The sequence below is a fragment of the Typopeltis vanoorti genome, chromosome 9 (genome assembly GCF_054136105.1).
Source record: "Typopeltis vanoorti isolate ZY-2024b chromosome 9, IOZ_Tvanoo_1.0, whole genome shotgun sequence".
Taxonomy (NCBI): domain Eukaryota; kingdom Metazoa; phylum Arthropoda; class Arachnida; order Uropygi; family Thelyphonidae; genus Typopeltis; species Typopeltis vanoorti.
The window spans coordinates 125,623,812-125,642,584 of NC_143557.1; the positions used below are offsets into that span (position 1 = coordinate 125,623,812).

The 18,773-nt window shown below is 33.3% G+C and overlaps 1 protein-coding gene across 5 annotated transcripts in view; it reads left to right on the forward strand.

Annotated features, from left to right (window-relative positions):
• Positions 1 to 15,662, forward strand: part of LOC150103507 (uncharacterized) — a 107,548-nt gene extending 91,886 nt beyond the window's left edge. For all 5 annotated transcript variants that reach the window (XM_090397611.1, XM_090397615.1, XM_090397613.1 and 2 more), the window contains 3 exons: positions 5,280 to 5,510; positions 11,001 to 11,108; positions 15,454 to 15,662. In XM_090397611.1, coding sequence (XP_090253737.1) covers positions 5,280 to 5,510; positions 11,001 to 11,108; positions 15,454 to 15,556 — 442 coding nt within the window. In that variant the 3' untranslated portion in view covers positions 15,557 to 15,662. The remainder of the gene's footprint in view (positions 1 to 5,279; positions 5,511 to 11,000; positions 11,109 to 15,453) is intronic.
• The last annotated feature ends 3,111 nt before the right edge of the window (positions 15,663 to 18,773 follow it).

The following is an 18,773-nucleotide window of genomic DNA, read 5'->3' on the forward strand; positions in this document are numbered from 1 at the left end:
TTTGAACATGGTCCTGTTTACTGCTAGTGTGATGTGGCACTTAAACAGAATGGGAGAGGAAAGATTAACAAAACAAGTGTTCTTGGCAGGAAAAAGATCCAGAGGAAGACCAAGATATAGGTGGATTGATATGATAAAAAGTGCCTTGGAATATAGAAATATAAGATCTGAATCTGACAATGTTGGAGTCTTGACAAGTAACAGATTGATTTAGAGCAAAATTGTAGATAGGAAGTTAGTAATGATGTAAATTTTTCATGTAGTACTATCATATCCTTTACGCATATTTGAGGGTACATGTCAGGAATTTGATGATGAAATTTATTCACTTGACTTCCTACTATACCAGCTTTGTTTACTCTATTGTCTATTTCCAGGTTTAATTTGCCAACTTCACTAAAAACCTAAATGGCTGAAATATTTTACTTGTTCTATAGATTTTCCATTGAAAATACAGCTAAAGTTTTCTGTTCCTGCCTATTTTCATAGTTTTAGTCTTTTTATTGTTGGTTTTCATGTCAAATTTGTTATAGCTTTATTCAATTTTGTTAGACAATCCTGGGTACTTACTGTGTTTAGGAGTAGAACATCAAATGCATAAAGCAAAGAGCTAAGTTTGATATCTCCCATTCTAATGTCAGGCCTAATGTCAATGCCATTCTAATGTCAATGCCATTTCTTTCATAATGTGATCCATATACATGATGATTAAAAGTGGCGATGATGTTATACTTGTCTTATCCCATATTTTTATATTCTTCCTCTTGTGCCTTATCCCATCTATTTGGGGTCAGCCTTTTTACATGATGTGACCTTATGTGCGTGATCCCAACTGACTTGTTGCAGACCGTTAGGGGAGAGGTATTTTTGTCTTCAGAAGCGTGTGTTTACGGGGCCAGTTTGCCTATTTTGAGGGATGAAACATCTGAGTTTCCAGGAGAACTCCCCCACCTTTGTGTAAGACTGGCTAACTCACCTTTAGTTGAAAGAGACTAGATACAAGATCCTCATATCTTGGATGGGAATCTAACCCAGTCTTTCCAACCAAAGGGCTTAGTCTATACTGCAGAGGCTCTATAGACTATGTATTGCTCTGTATAATGTTCTATTTACCCCATATAATTTCAGTGTTTTCAAAAGCTTTTCTCTGGGCACCTTGTCACATGTTTTTCTAGATTACAAAATTTAAGTATAGATCCTTGTTGTGTTCTTGTGATTTCTCAACTGTTTGTTGTAAAGTGAAAATTTGATCTTAACAACTTCTATTTGGCTTGAACTCAGCTTGTTCTTCACATTTCTCCAAGTTTCTCTTTCACAATTTTTCTCAACCTCCTTTAAAGAATGCTTGCATGAAACTTATCTGGAACACTTAGTAGAGAAATTCTTCTATAATTCTCACATTCAGCTTTATTTCCTGATTAAGGGAACAGAGCTGAATGTGATGGGAACTAGGAGAGCTCTACTCCAATCATCTGGAATTCAATCTCCTGACTAGACCTTCTGAGTTATACAGAGTAATCACTGCAATCTTCATATATTGGCATTTCTATCAAATATCATCTATTTCAGCTGCCTTTCCATATTTCAAGCAAGTTTTTGATGTGTTTTTGTATCTCAAGTATTGATATATATATACTCCTCTTTACATTCTTCTTGAAAATTTTCTACTGCTGTTCTGTCACTGCTTGTTTCGTTTAACAGTTTTTCAAAGTAATTATGCCAGACATCTAGGATATTCTTCAGTTTTCATGCCATCTTTATCATCTTTGACTTTTACATTCTTTTTTAATCCATTATCAAGCCCTTTCAATAGCCTCCACCACATTTTGACACTTTCCTGATATTTATTTCTTCCCATGATTTTGTTTAGCTACTTTTACATGTAGCTTAGCTCTTACATTTTTCTCTATATTGTTTTAGCACATCTGTTGGCTTATATGCAAGGAACTTTTGGTATGCTTTCTTCTTTTCCAGGACTGCTTCTTTAACTTATTGTGTCCAGCATGGTGTTCTTAGTTTGTTTTCTATTCATGCAGACAACTTCACTACATGCCATTGAAGAAAATCAGTGTTTTCTCTAGAGTTTCCATTGAGACTCCAAGATTTGGTTTTTGTTTTCCGAACTGTTTTATTTTATCTTCAGTAGTGTTTAAATATTTGAGTCTGCAGTTTACCCGTAAAACTGCTGAATTTTAATTGTTTTTAAAAATTTCTTACACACTATTCTTTTGAATGTGATATTCATTTTTATCGTACTTAACTAAGTGATTGTTACTTCCAATTTCAAATCCTCTGTGCATTCTTATATCCTGAAATAGTATTGAAGATGTTATCAACAACTGTTATCATAATCAGTGAGTCTTTTCTTATTTCTTGTCTTCTCTCCACTTGAACTTGTGTACATCTTTATGTTGGAACTTGGTGTTAGTAATGACTAGTCTATATCCTGAGCAGAAATCTAGCTGATCTTATTATTTGCCTTTCCTTTTCTTCCAAATTTTTACAACATGTTTCTGTATGCCTGGTGGGATTCAGTTCTTACTCTGTTTTGTTCTCCAACAAGGATCACTTTCTTTGTCAGCTGCTTTCTGTAATTACTTAAAAAATTGCTCCACTTCTTCCTTAGGAGAACCTTCTGTGGTACCATAGGCACAAATGAATTTTTTTCCTTTTCCTTATTTTGAAATTTGCCCACATAACTTGACTTGAAATTTCCTTCCAATCAAGAAGTTTGTCTTGATGTTTGATTGAATGCTGTTTTCATTCTTCTTTCCTTGTCCTCGCCATTTCTTTATAACATGTAATTCTTAGTTTAATCACAGTTCTAATGCACAATAAGTGTACAATCTTTTGTGGGTACGTTTTGAATAAATTTCTAGGTTTAAGATAGCATAAACTTCATAATTGCTCAATTTTTGCATTCTGTCTAACTTATGCATACTATACTACCAGAAATGAATTTTAGTTTTTTGAAAGGAAGACTGGAACATCTGTGGTAAAATAACCTTACAGTCCAAGACAGCTGATTAGGATGTTATGGGGAAGCTATATATTGAGTACTTTGCCACCTCATATATAGGCTGTCTTTTGTATTTCATATTTATAACTTAATTTTTCCCCTTTCCTATTTTACACAAAAAGAGAGAACATAAAACATCTCTTTATTGATCCCAAGCAATCTGTAGGACCTAGCTATAAGATTTCCAAAAATTTCAAAAGCCAAACTGAAGGAACATGTATTTATTGGATTCAGATTAAGAAGGTATTAAAAGATGAAGAATTTGAAGTCTCAAATAGAATAGTTTTGAAATAGAACTGTTTGCTCAGACATTGTTCAGAGATTATTGTTCAACTTTTCTGTATAAATTGATGGACTTATATTACCACAAGATTAGCCAGAATCTCACTGAAAATTCACTTCTTTCATTCTCACCTGGACTTCTTTCCTGAAAGCCCTTGTTAAATGATAGACCTGTAAATTAACAGTTTCACAAGATACCATAATGGAGATAGAATGGAAAACTACTGTTGATTTCTTCAAAGAAATAAGCATGTGTAGGTGCTTAATAGTATATTTGCATGTTTCTCTTTGATTATCAGCACTTTTAAATGTTTTTAACTTGTTCTAATATTGTAAAATCTGACATACAGTGAATTACCCAGTTAAAAGCAACAGAAATCTCATTGATCAAAATGTTATTTTATTACTGGTCACCAGAGATGTCTTAATCAGAACTTCATATATATAATATTTTGCTGTTTTTAAGGGGGGGGGGTAATTTCTCTGAAGATTAATGGAATTAAAACTCATTGAAAGTTAACTTAAAATTTGTTTTTCTTTTTCCTGAAAATTTAGTTGATTTTTTTGAAGAAAGTTTAAAGATCTAACTTTATAATATTAAATGTTTTAAAGAGCAATACATTATTAGAGTCTTGTAATTCTTTTAACATGATGTTAAAAGTATTACTAGTTAGATAAATTTGTCTAACCTGGTATTCAGATAAATAAAGTTACTTTAACAAATGTTATTTTTGACTTTCCTTATGATAGCTTACTCTTCCCCACCTTCCCCCAAACTATGCTCTTAATAATATAAGTAAACACTGACTTCCATTGATTAATATAGTATTTAGTATATTTTAATATCAAACACATAAGTGAATATTGGAAAATTTTCATATTAATCTGCATTCCGTTTCCTAACGAATTTTTTCCTTTCTCATAAGTAAATATTTGTTGCATGCCACAGGGATGAGATGCTAAGAATATTTTTCCTATTCAGTTTGAGGGAACAGACTGTTTTGAACACAGTTGAGTTAGTATGAGAGTTTACTAAGGAATTTTCATTGACATGATGAAATTGAATATGTTCTTATTACTTTCAAGAAGTACTTCTCTCTCAATACCTGGCACTTAATGAAGATTTACAGATACTCATTCATGAGATATGAGTGAAATACCAAAATGGAAGCAATAATGAATAAAAAATGTTTTTTTGTCTTTTAAGTAACACACTTTTAATTTGAAACAAAAGGTTTAGGTATATCTGTGGGTTTAAGTAAGTTGATAAACCAATAAATATACCTTAACCAAAGGTGGATCACCAGATTAAAGATTTATGAATATATTAAAAAAAATCAAGGAACATAACCTTTTAATTCTATGTATTTAAAACTTTTCACAGTTTAACGGGACAGCTTAGTCATCTGTTTCATTCACAATCCAAAAATTGAAATTAAAATATGAAATATTTGATTAAAATTTTTAATAATTTAAAAAACGTTTATTTATAATCAGTTCTTACAAAAAATTAATTATTTCTTTTTATAATGCTGTACTTCAAATTTTCTTTCCTTTGTGTTTAAAAAAATCACACAGATTTGCTTTATTCATTACATTTTAATAATTTACATATATAAAATTATTCAGGTAGTCATCTAAAGGGGATCATTTGATTTTCTGAATAGTCACTTGAGCTTGACCTTTACATCAAATGTAATTCTGCTACAGAGGATATAAAACACATTCACTTGTGATTCATTTCTTTAAATTAAGTAAATTTTCATTTATATGTTTATCTTTCCTTAATTAACTGACTTTGATTTGTTTGCATCTATATATATATATATATATATATATCTGTATATATCAACATTACACACATTTATGCAAGATTTTTATCGACTTTGTAAGATTAGTGAAAATTTTGTTTGCATTTTTTAGTTTATTTTGAAGTTAAAGTATATTGATTTATAGTTTTATTATTATTTTTTTCTAGGCATGGTCAACCCTTAAAGGTATTTTCATGTCGTGGTATTGCTCTTTGTATTGAGTATTTTTTGGAAAGAGGGCACAAAGATGTCACAGCTTTTGTGCCACAATATCGGCGATGCCAGTCACATGACATTACAAATCAACATTTGCTTGAGGAATTAAATCAGAAGCAGCGTGTAGTTTTTACCCCTTCTAGGAAAGTTGGGGTTAAATGTATAAGTAGTTATGATGACAGGTAAAATTATTTATTATGCATTATTTATTTATTATTACTAATATATTATGCAGACTTCTCTAGAGAGTCAAGGGCTCAAGGGAGGCTCTTCTAGGTCACTCCACCTTTTTTTTATGCATGAAAAGCTTTTGTAAACCTATGGCAATGAGTAGGCCAAGGATTTTTTTCCCCCCTATTTTATGCAATTTTTCATACTTTTAAATTTATTTTTGCTGGCCTTGGAAACCCTGCTCTAGAGACCAAACATGGAACTTTTTTTTCAAGCCATTTCAGGCTTCCTGTAAGTTTGGCTGTTGTCTCACACCCAGTGATGAATTCATTTCTCACCTAAAAAAGACTATAAACATTCAGGTTCACTGTTTGATTTGAACATGCAGCCTGTTGGTTGAAGAACAGATATGCTAGCCACTTGGCAAACCAGGCTAGCTGTTGAAATAGCCATCATATCTTTCTTTAAAAATATTCACCAAAGATACAGCATCTCATTCTGTGTACTTAATCAGGATGTAACACCATGATATAACAGTGTGCTGTTATTTTTTTTGTAATGAATTCCCTTGCTGTTTTCATGCCTTTTATTATATGCTCCTTATATGAGCAACCCTAAACTCTTGAAACAAGAGATTGTATCATTCTGGAAAAATGGAAGATGTCTAATGTCCTTTTATAATCAAGAAACTTCACTTGTATAAACCTGTATATCACTGCACATCACTTATATAGACATAACATTAGCAAAATTTAAATTCTTGGACTGACTTGTATATTGTCTAGCCCTCATTAGCATCAGATGAAAAAATAATGTTAAAGAAGTATACATTACGTGATACCTTTTGCTGAAATGTGGAAATTTTGTAATAATCATTGCTGTAACTCAGAAGCACATTGTTAGAATGGGAGTGTAATTCTTTTATTTCAAACTGCAGAAAGCTTTATTTTTTCAGGCATGAAACTTCAAAATTTCATTGTAAATACAAAATTCTTTTAGTAAGTGAAAAGATTTTTTTATTGACATGGAACCTTAGAAATATGGTAAGTAAAATAGAATTGCTGAAACTAAGAAGAAAATTGAGAAAGAATGCATTAATATCAAATGGATAAAACTTACAAACCTGAGAACGAAAGACTCCATTATAGTATAATGGCTGTTTCAGTAGTGATCATTTCATAGGAAGCATAGTTTTGCTGTGCATACACACTGCACCCATATATATGCAATATCAAGTTTGGTTTTGATTAGATGAAAAATAAGGGACCAGTATGTTGTTGTTTCTAGGAGCCAGATTGGCAAAAGTATGTATACTGTAGGAGAATTTATTGCACTGTTATCTGTCCTAATTGCAAGAGTTTCTGAGAAGTAGCTAATTTCATTGTTTTGAAAATTAATAACAGTGGTCTGTTCAACAGCTAGAGTTGTTATATTGTGGGACATGTGCTGTTGTTTCAGTAGCTGGGTTTTTGTTACTACCATTTGTATGTCTTGTGTTTTTCTTGGTAGGTGTAAGTAATGTGAGTGTGATACTGCTTACTGTCACAGCAAGCAGTGTCAAAAAAAAACAAAAAAAAAACAGTCAAATCTGCTTTAATATTTCGACTACATATTCTGCAAAGTTATCCTTGTACAATTTTCTCCAATCAATGTCATCCCACCATAATCATTCTTTTTTTCTACTGGCTACATATTGAAAGAACCCCCCCCCCCCCAGGGTGTTTTTGGCTTCATTAGCTAACCCTTAACAACTCAGTTATCCTGTTTTTGTACTCCTCACTGAACTGATTATTATCACTCATCTTATGTGTCTCCATGACATCTTCTTCCTCTGTATTACATGCTTAGCCTCTTCATTCATCCTCACACCAACCTATTTAACCTACTACATATTTTCACCCAACTCCTCATTCCACATTACAATGAATTGAAATTAAAATGAAATTAATGTTTTGTGATTTTATTCATAATAGTGTTATATTAGTAATATATTGTATTATATAATATTATATATATAATGCTCTTTATGTCAGTGACTTCACAATGTTCTATAAGCTTCTGCATTTATTATCATTTTCATGTCTTGCTGTGTTCCATGTTGAATGTATATATGACTATACCAGTATTCATCAGACTTGTTCTTAGCATCATGAGAATAGTGATGTACTATGCTAAATATCCAGAATAATACATACAAACACACATGCATTTATGAAACTCTGAGTCAACTGGTTTTAGTCTGCAAACTATTATTCTTGCACTAACAATAAGAATAAAATCGTATGGACATGACACAGGTTTCCTTGTGGAAACTTAGTTTTCCTCTTTCAAAACAGACATAATATACTGATCTTGTGAAAACATCCTTAGTTTCCTTTGCAGTAATTCATTAATAACCTATTGCAAATAATCAGCTGTCTCACTGATTGGATACCTCGGGATCCAGAAAAAGTGGCCACTCGCATTTCATCCCCTGTTGATAATGAGTAGGCTACAAAAATGTAAATAATACACCTAATTTTTTAATGATTCTAATTTATTTTGTTTCAATAGAATAAATGCACATTATTATTGTTTAAAACTCGAAGTTGTATGCAATGCCTCTAAGGTAATCAATCACATTGCGATTTTGAAAATCTTGGGCTCTTCTTTTGATTCTAGCAGAAATTGCAGCATACTTTTTGTTTCTTTGATTGCCTGAAATACCAGCAGTTAGTTGTGCAATTTTGAAATTGTGCAGCCCTTGTTGTTTCTTTAAAGAATCGATAAATATTTGTGAATGAAGTAGCACAAGTTTCCTGAAATCCCCTGTGCCACCCCTCCACGCCGTTGTTGGTATGTTGCTGATCGTTCAGTGTTCGTATGTAAACATTCCACAATTCGATGGCAAAAATGGGTAATTGCTGGCTCCTTTGTCTTCTTCCAATATAAACTACTTTGTATCTTCAAAGTAGTTGGCAATCACCATAGCTAAATCATCAGAAGTCATCAGCTTTAACTAAATCTTCAAATGCTTGAATAACATTAGCAGGGGGAATAAATGCCAATGCCGGAATCATTCGGATCCAACGAGCAAATTCATGGTCTTGTTCGTATCGGGTTTTTAAACCTTCATTCTGTACCTTTCTTCAAACGCTTTGGGAAAGATGAAAAAAACAACCGGTATTTACAATACCAGGAAATTCTTGTTGGAAGGCTTGCATGGCACTTTGTTCGAAATCTGTCATAAGTTGCTGGAATTGGAGATCCGGTTGTAGATTTTTAACTTCTTGAAGCAACTTGACATATGTGGCACGAGTTTTGTTTGGCAGAAGCGCGTAGACCACTGGAATAACTGCATTGAATTGAACCACATGAATTGTATAAAGCTGCTGGAAATGCATGGGTACTGTGCTAAAAGTTCCATCAGAAAACCACTCCTGGCTACACGCCAATAACTGAAGATTACTAGTGGAAAATATAAGCATGCCACCTGGGAGCAGTTTATCCTGAGAATCATACATCAAAAACTGTTGTACATTGCCATCGATAATAATTTCTTGATAATTTTGTGGAATTATCAGGTCCTGGAGATTGCTCGGTAAATTTGAAATTTTGAATTTCAAATTTTTGAATGTAATTTTGAAAAGATTGTTAGGAAAAGTTTAGAGTTATCGGAAGTTCAGTTCGAGTAATCGAGAGAGTTTAACATTGAATCTCCACTAAAGGGGCTGGGACTTCAATAAAAATTCGAGTTATCGAGAGTTGACTGCATTTACATTTTTGTAACCTACTCATTATCTACAGGGGGTGAAATGCGAGGGGCCACTTTTCTGTAACCTGGATACCTCACATGATCTGGATTTTGGTCTTTTTTTTGTGCATATTAGCACCTGACTATTTTGTTGTGCCTGTACATATTATACCTGTATTATACATATATATATATATATATATATATATATATATATATATATTACATATTATACAAGTATTAGGAGAATTGGAGGTCTGTTAGGTGTTAATTGGGTTAGATGTTAACAAGACTATGGGAATAGATGATATATCACCACATATTTTTAAGGAATGCGCAAAAAGTTAGCTTATGCCCTTGAGGGTAAGGTTCCTAAGGATTGGAAAGAAGGCAAAATAGTACCACTCCACAAACATGGTTCTAGGACAGAAGTTTCCAGTTATAGACCCAGACTATAATTGCAGTTGTAAAGTTTTCAGCAGATACAAGGTGTTGGAGAGATTGGTTAGGAATACAAGATTAGATTGATGGACATAGTATTCTTTATGATAGGGTTTGTAAAGGGTAGGTCTTGTTTTATCGATATACTTGCATTTTATGACAGGGTAAAGAGTGTGTTACATAACGGAGAATCGTATAGAGTGATTTCTTGGAATTTGCAAAAGCTTTTGATCGATTACCACATTATAAGCTGATGTACAAGCTGCAGAGGATGGAAATGGATAGTATATTGGTTAGATGGATCAGAAATTCTCTCTCTCTCTGAACAGTACCTTAAAGTTGTGTATGATGAGGACAATGTCTCTAAAAAAAAAAAAAAGTAGGGTAACTAGTGGTGCACCCCAAGGTTGTGTTCTTGGGCCCCTGCTGTTTAACTTGTTTATAAATGATATATAATTTATATATACTGTCTGACCATTAAGCTGCCTGGCACAGCACCAAGAAGAGTCAATTCATTTTGAAGGGGAGAAAGGAGTTAGGTGATGTACAAATAGTACATCACCTTATTCTTTTCTCACTTCACTTTGTCAATGTTGATTCCAACATGCGAAATCACGTACTTTATACGTAAAATTTTCCAACTGTTGTACTAGCAAAATAGTTACCACTTTAAAAAAACTAGAATTTTCATGAAAGAAAAGCTAATTTTCGTACGTATAATAATAAATAAATGCCCTATCCTATTATTGGAATGGATTCATCAAGACTCATTTTAAATGAGTTTTATCTGCATTTTTAATATGTATTATGGTTGTGGAGAGGAGCCGGAACATTTAATTGATTTTCAATTAAATCTTATGGGAAATCGTGCCTTGGATAACGACAGTTTTGGTTAACCAAGGTACCACTGTAGTTTGTTTATTAGTACTGTTATTTAAGTGTTAATGACCATTAACAAAATTGAACCACGAGGTGACATATGCATGACTTATACTTCAAAGTACATCATGTAAAGTTCAGGCATGCTTTTGCAGTGCTCCAACAGTTGATACTCAGATATATGCTGTGAAAACCTTTTAAGAAAGTTGCAAAACCCTTGACATTTGAACAGATTATTGTCCATTTATTAAAGAGTGTGGTAATAATTAATTTCCTCTGCTTAAGAGACATTTTTGATAACATGACTAGTGTTGGTAAATGTCATGTACATTTAAGTTTTCTGATATTTTCCTTTAATGGTGTGTGTGAGAGAGAGAGAGAAAGTATTCTTCATATATACAGTATGTTGTGTTTCTCAGCTATTACAAAATAAATATATTACTTTCAGATTCATTATTGATTTAGCATGTCGGAATGAGGGAGTCATTGTTTCTAATGATAATTTTCGAGATTTGCAACAAGAAAATGAAGACTGGAAAAAAACCATTGAAAACAGGTACATTTTTCACAATGAATATGATGTTCAAAATTCTTACCTTTGAGAAGTTTTATTTAATTGTAACACTAAGTTACAATTTAATTCTGATGTTAAAATGCTAAAAAATTAAATTTAATTCAAGTTTTATACATATATAAAAATTCCAGGTATCCCTCGATGTTACCGTGTATGTCAAAATCACGTTAATCAAATCTAATAATCAACGGTAAAAAGTACAATTCATTCCTGATCGATTACTGTATTAATAATTTGATTTATATGGTACTCTTTTAGGAAAGATAAAAAATGAATGCAAAGTAAATGTTTAATAAATGCTTGTACCTACATTAGTTACTGCAATTTTTTTTTAATCAAAAGAAGTTATAAAGAGTCATTTGAACAGTTTTAGTTTTTTTCTTATCAGCATAAATTTATGATAACAAGCAAAATGACTCTCCAGACCTCAGTAAACATTCTTCGATTAACATCTGGATCCATATTCATTACTTGCTGCTCAAGCGATTCTAAATTGCGAAATATTCCATCCAATTCTTTGACTGTTATTTCCTTTGGAACCTCATCTTCTCATTTCATTTGTTCGTTGTCTTCATATGTGTGTTGTTCAATTTCAAGAAGATCGTTGTCACTGAAATCTTTTGAATTTGAATCCAATAATTCTTTAACATCTTCTGCATCAACACCATCAAAACCAAGGTCTTCAATAATTGCAACGATTTCTTTGACCATGTTAACAGGATTTTGAAAACAACCTAAGTCATTTGAAATAATTTTGAAGTAATCGCATTTTCACCTGTTGTTGTTTCAACTGCCTTTGAGAATGTCTTTTTAAGAAAATAGGCTTTGAAAGTTGTAATGACTCCCATGTCCATAGATTGTAACAATGATGTTGTATTTGGTGGGAAAAATAAAACTTTCACATTCTCACACAGATCATTAAGAGAATTTGGATGACCACGAGGCTAGCAGCCTTGTGGCATGAGCATGATTTTGCGTGGTAAATTTAAAGGTACGTTAATCAAAACTTGCTGCGCATATCAAGGGATTGCCGCAATTAATTTTGCTGCGATAATCAAATCCACGTTAACCAAGGGATACCTGTATACATTGTATGATTTAATACCATAAAATTATTTTTATAATGCTACATGTGTGTCAGTTATTTTTTGAATATTTACAATTTTCATTAAAAGAAAAATGTTCCAAACAGAAGTTAGCACTGGCTGCATAGTTATAAATTATATCAATTCTTTCCGATTCATTATCAGAAGCATTCCTTTGCTCCCCTTTTTTGAACCTTTTTAACTTGCAGTAATAGTAGGTCTACCATTTATCTGACCACAGTAAGAAAACAGCATGCCATTCTGGGATAGTTGAAAGATGAGTTAAGTGAAGGTACAATTACACGGTACTGTACCAGAAGTTGGTTGACATACAGGGGTTGGTAATTGAAGGATCATTGTTTTTGAAGGTTGGATAAATGATAGATTTCTGTATGTCATATTTATCACTCATATTTGTGATAAATATGACACGGTTACTAAGTTCCTTAGTAATTGTACTAAGGAAACTTTTGAACATTCTCTAGAAACAAACACAATGTATAACAAGTAAATTTCAACTATCCCAGTATTATGGTAACGTTGTAATGAATAAGGGAAATGTATATTTTAGACTAGACCACTTATGTGGTATATGCATACTTGATTGCAGCAAACATGTTAAATCAAAAAAAAAAAAAAAAAATCGGCTAACGCTTTTTTTATTCTCGTATGAGGAGTAGGTGAGGCCATTTAGCCCTAACTTTTGGAGACTGAGTGGGCAGTTCAATCTCCACTGGTACCTAATCAGAGATAGATGGCCCAAGGCTATCACTAATTAAGCGGTACACAGTGAAGAGAGATGGCTCAACTGTGCCGCCATCTCGTGGTCCCTAACCCTAACGCAATATATTTAATGTCTGAAATAATGTGGGTTCTACGGTCGATTTTCTTGAGTTTACATGACGAAAAACCCAAGTTTTCAGGAGGAAAAACCCGCTTGCCTCTGCCAGAGATCGACTAACTCGGAAACTGGTCGAAAAAAGGCTTAGAAAAATTTCCTCTAGTCACCGACTAGACTCGAAACCGAGTCTTCCTTCGTGCGGCCTAGCACCGTGGTGTGCAAACGCCACATCCACTGAGCTACACAGGCTCAACATGTTTAACTTATGAACATAAAAAAAACTTTTAAGAACAGTCATTTTTAACCATGTAATGCATAAATATACATAATACATAAACAGCTTTGTTGATTCTATTGTCTATTTCCATATCTAATTTAACATCTTCACTAAAAGTCGTGCCTAAATAGCTGAAATGTTTTATTTGTTCCACAGGTTCCCCATTCACAACACAGTTGACATTTTCAACAATTCTACCTGTTTTCATTGTCTTTGTCTTTTTAAGGCTGATCTTCATACCATATCTATTACAACAGTTATTCAATTTAGTCAGGGAATCTTTCAAACTTGTGGCAGATTTATTTAGAAGTATAACATCCCTGGCATTTTTGTCGATTTGGAAATGCCTTTTCCAAATCGACAAAACTTAAATACAGATCTTTGTTATATTCCCATGCTTTCTCCACTATTTGTCGTCAAGTGAAGATCTGATCCTGACAGTCTCTATTTGGCCTGAATCCAGCTTGTTCTTCACTCACCTTTTCTTCCACAATTCTTCTCAACCTTTTCTCAAGTATACTTCATAGATCTTGCCAGGAACACTCAGTAGGAAAATACCTTTGTAATTCTCACATTCAGTTTTATTTCCCTTTTTATATATGGGTACTATGAGAGCTCTACTCCAATCATCGTGAAATCGTCCCTCTGTCTAGGCTCTCTGAATTATGCAGTGCAGCCACTGTAAGACCTTTATACCACCATACTTCAGCATTTCTGGTCAAATATCATCTACTCCTGCTGCCTTTCCACATTTCAAGCCTTTGGTGACTTTTTCTACTTCAAGTATCGATATGTATTCCTGACTGTATGCAGGTTGAGTGTTTACTACTGTGCTGTCACTGCTTGTTTCACTTAGCAGTTTTTCAAAGTAATTACTCCATACTTCAAGAATATCTTTTTCTCCCATTTTCATATCACCTTTATCATCTCAAACTCCTTTTACAGCACTCTTTTCTCCATTTCTAAGCTTCTTGAACAACCTCCAGAATATTTTGCCACCTTCTTGATATTTATTTTCTATGTTCTTGCCAAAGTCCTCCCATGACTTTTGTTTAGCTGGTTTTACACAGTGTTTCACTTTCTTAAATTTGTCTTTATATTCTCTAAGAGCAAAAGCTGACTTATTTGCCAGGAACTTTTGATATGCTTTCTTCTTTTCCTTCACCGCCTCTTTAACTTCCTGTGTCCACCATAGAGTTCTGATTTTTCTATCCTTGCAGACAACCTCATCATATGCATCTCTAGCTGAATCAATCAGGGTTTTCTTCAAGGCTTGCCACTGAATCTCCAAGGTTTGGTTCCTGTTCTCAAACTCTTTCATTTATTCTTCAATAATCTTTGTGTATTTTAGTCTACAGTTCACATCTGAGAGGTGCTCAACTTTTATTCGCTTTAAAACTTTCTTACATGTTATTCTTTTCAATATGAAATTCAATTTTCATATTGAAATTGAAAATCCAATCCTCACCACGAGAAGGTGAGGATTGGACATGAGGTCAGAAGCCCCGCTCGGTTCTTCTCAATCCTTTAAAGGCTATCTGGAGGTCTATGTATTAGGAAATTAACAACTATTTCACATTCATCCCACTCAGTATTCTTCACTGACCTTGCTACCACTAAAAAGTCTCTATTATTGCAAAAGTGTGTATTGTATTGGGGGGGAGGAGGATGGGCATAGAAAACATTTATCATATAAAATCATGTTATGAAATGGAATTATAATTTGAGCAGTACTTACATTTTTAACAGCTTTTCTATTTATTTGCATCTTTTCCAGAAGATCTATAAAATGTACAGATCCTTTATATATCACAGATTTATCAACTGTCGTAAAATAAAAATCTGGTCTTGGCAACCCCTACTTATCTTGAACCTGGCTTGTTTAGTACACTAATAATTCAGATTTCATTTTTTAAAATTATTAGTTTTGAATTAATGAAATTTCCTTTTAATGAGAAAGAGTCTGTGGTTTTAGTGTTTATTATCAGTATTTTAAGAGTATTCCAGAAATGAGAGTGTGTGTGTGTGTGTGTGTGTGTGTGTGTGTGTGTGTGTGTGTGTGTGTGTGTGTGTTACTAAAAAAAAAGTAGTTAGAAATTAAGAAATATTTTCTCTCTTAAATAGGTTACTGATGTTTTGCTTTGTTGGTGACATCTTTATGGTTCCACAAGATCCTCTAGGAAGACATGGACCTCATCTGGATGATTTCCTTTCATTTCCGAATTGAAAAGAAGTGTGAAGAAAATTTCAAATTAAACACTAAATTTTGTATTTAACTTTTGTATATTGCTATTATATTACAAAGAGATATTAAAAAAACAGTTATAAGAGAATAGTTTCAGTTTATTATTAGATTAGCATATTTTTTATAACATTGAATAGTACCCCTATGAAATCTCCAATACCAGCTTGCAAATTTTCAAAAAACCTGCAGAAATTATATTATACATTCAAATAAAACAAAGATAACAAAAGTTGGAAGACACCCAGAAGATATACATATAGAAAATAGTAGAACACGTTCATCGTTTTAACACGTTCGCTGCCACGCTACTTGGACATAGTTTGTTACTGTACGCCAAGCATTTTCACTTCTTCAAGGTCAATACGGGTAATCTCGTTGCCGGCAGTATGTCTCATACGAGTACATTCGTAGTTGGCTTGTGAGGCTCATATACCATCTACAAGTATACACACTTTCGCTGCTAGCTCCGCATGCCAAGCATTTTCACTTCTTCAAGGTCAGTACGGGTAATCTTGTTGCCGGTGGTAAGCGTCATACAAGTATATTCATAGTTGGCTTATGATGCTCATTTACCAACTATGAGTATACTCGTAGTTGGCAGCGAACATGTTAATTACCTAGGAGCATACTCGACTTCAAATTTAAATGACATAGCAACAATACAACACAGACTCTCCATTGATCAATAAGGAATAAACTTGATAAAATTTGTTGAAAGTTTTTTCACCTGGTTATAAATTAAACTAATAATTCTGAGAAATTATATTATTGGTTTATCCTTTATCCAAGTGTAAACCATGTTTGCACGTGAAGTATTTTCACAAACTAAGCTGTTTGTATAAAGAGGCTAATGATGACATAAATTGCTTTGGATCCCATAATGCAAAGCACATATCCTTTCAGGTGTACATAATGCTAAGCATTATGGGAAGGGCAATTATCCAGGCTGGTTTCCACATTTATTAAGGTCTCATCAGTAGAGCCAGACCAAGAAGTGATACCAAGGTTGTAGAAGTCATATATTTCCCATATGCCAGTAGTGAAAAGGTGGCACACATTATTAAAATACAATGGATCAGAACTAGTTGTTGAAAGTTACCATAATGGTTAGCATTATACACACCCAAAAGGATGTGTGCTTTGTATTATGTGATACTAAGGCAATTAATGCGAGGTCATTAGCCTCACACATTGAACAAGTGCTGCAAGATTTGAATGTCCCTAACTCAATAGTTCTTAACACAGTGAAAAAGTATCATCTGTACTGTTTTTTTTTAATTGTTTGTGAGTTAAATATAAGGAAGCATTGCATAATGAACCGTAGTGAATTATTTAGTGAATAGAAAAAAGTTACAATTCCTGTAGCAGGTAAGATAAAAACTCAAATATGTAAAAATCCACACAGAAATATATTATATGTTTAGTTGTATTGACTTCGTGTAACTAACTCATAATCAATTACCTAATATTTTCTGGAATCTCAAGCTCCTATAATATTGGTGATTTTGTGATTTTCTTAGACTGATTGGTGTATTTTTAGTAGATTATTGTAGTTATTATTGAATTTACAGTATTTATTCATCATCATATTCCTGATTTGTACCCTCAAGGGGTGTACAGGATATGATAGTACTACATGAAAAATTTACATCATTAATAACTTCCTATCTACAATTTTCCTCCAAATCAGTCTGTTACTTCTCAAGACTCCAATATTATCAGATCTTATTTCTATCGTCTAAGGCACTTTGTACCATATCAATCCACCTATTTCTTGGTCTTCCTCTGGATCGTTTTCCTGCTAACCTGGCAGAGAACACTTGTTTTGCTAATCTTTCATCGCCCATTCTGTTTAAATGACCATACCACTTAGCTCTGTAAAAGCATTCCTGGATGCTGACAATGTCAAGTTCTTTCCTAATATCCTCGTTTTTAATATGATATTGCCATTGATGCCATCTGTTCACTCCTCTAATCTTTCTCAGGACTCTCATATCTGCAGTCTCTAGTCTTTGGTCAAGTATTTTACTTCTTACCCAGCTTTCAGATCCATAAGTTAAAACTGGTTTGTACACTGTCTTGTATACAGCTAATTTAGTGTTCCGACTAATTTCTCGCTTATTCCACATAAATTTATTCAGTTGACTTCCTGCCATGCCAGCTTTGTTGATTCTGTTGTCTATTTCCATATTTAATTTACCGTCTTCACTAAAAATCGTGCCTAAGTAGCTGAAATGTTTTACTTGTTCCACAGGTTCTCCATTCACAACACAGTTCACATTTTCAACGATTCTACCTATTTTCATTGTCTTTGTCTTTTTATTGCTGACCTTCATACCATACTTATTACAACAGTTATTCAATTTAGTCAGGGTATCTTGCAAACTTGTAGTGGATTTATTTAGAAGTATAACATCATCCGCATAAAGCAAAGAGCTGACATTAACATCTCCAATTTTGATATGTTTAATACCACTTTCCTTCATAATGTGATCCATATAGATAATGAATAATAGAGGGGATAATGTACATCCTTGCCTCACACCAGATTTAACATTAAACCATCTTCCTGTACTTCAATTCTAACTGCTGATTTACAACTCAAATGAAGACTAAGAATTGCTTGATATAATGCCCCATTTACAGCATATAACTGTAGCATATTGAATAGCTTCTCTCTTGACACCTTGTCATATGCCTTTTCCAGATTGACAAAACTTAAATACAGATCTTTGTTATATTCCCATGCTTTCTCAACTATTTGTCGTAAAGTGAAGATCTGATCCTGACAGCATCTATTTGGCCTGAATCCAGCTTGTTCTTCACCAAGCTTTTCTTCCACAATTCTTCTCAAACGTTTCTCAAGTATGCATAGATCTTGCCTGGAACACTCAGTAGGGAAACACCTCTGTAATTCTCACATTCAGTTTTATTTCCTTTTTTATATATGGGTGCTATTAGAGCTCTACTCCAATCATCGGGAATTCGTCCCTTTGTCCAGGCTTTCTAAACTATACAGTGCAGCCACTGTAAGACTTTTATACCACCATACTTCAGCATTTTTGGTCGAATATCATCTACTCCTGCTGCCTTTCCACATTTTAAGCCTTTGATGGCTTTTTCTACTTCAAAAAGTATGGATATTATTCCTGCCTGTATGCAGGTTGAGTGTTTTTTAGCACTGTGCTATCACTGCTTG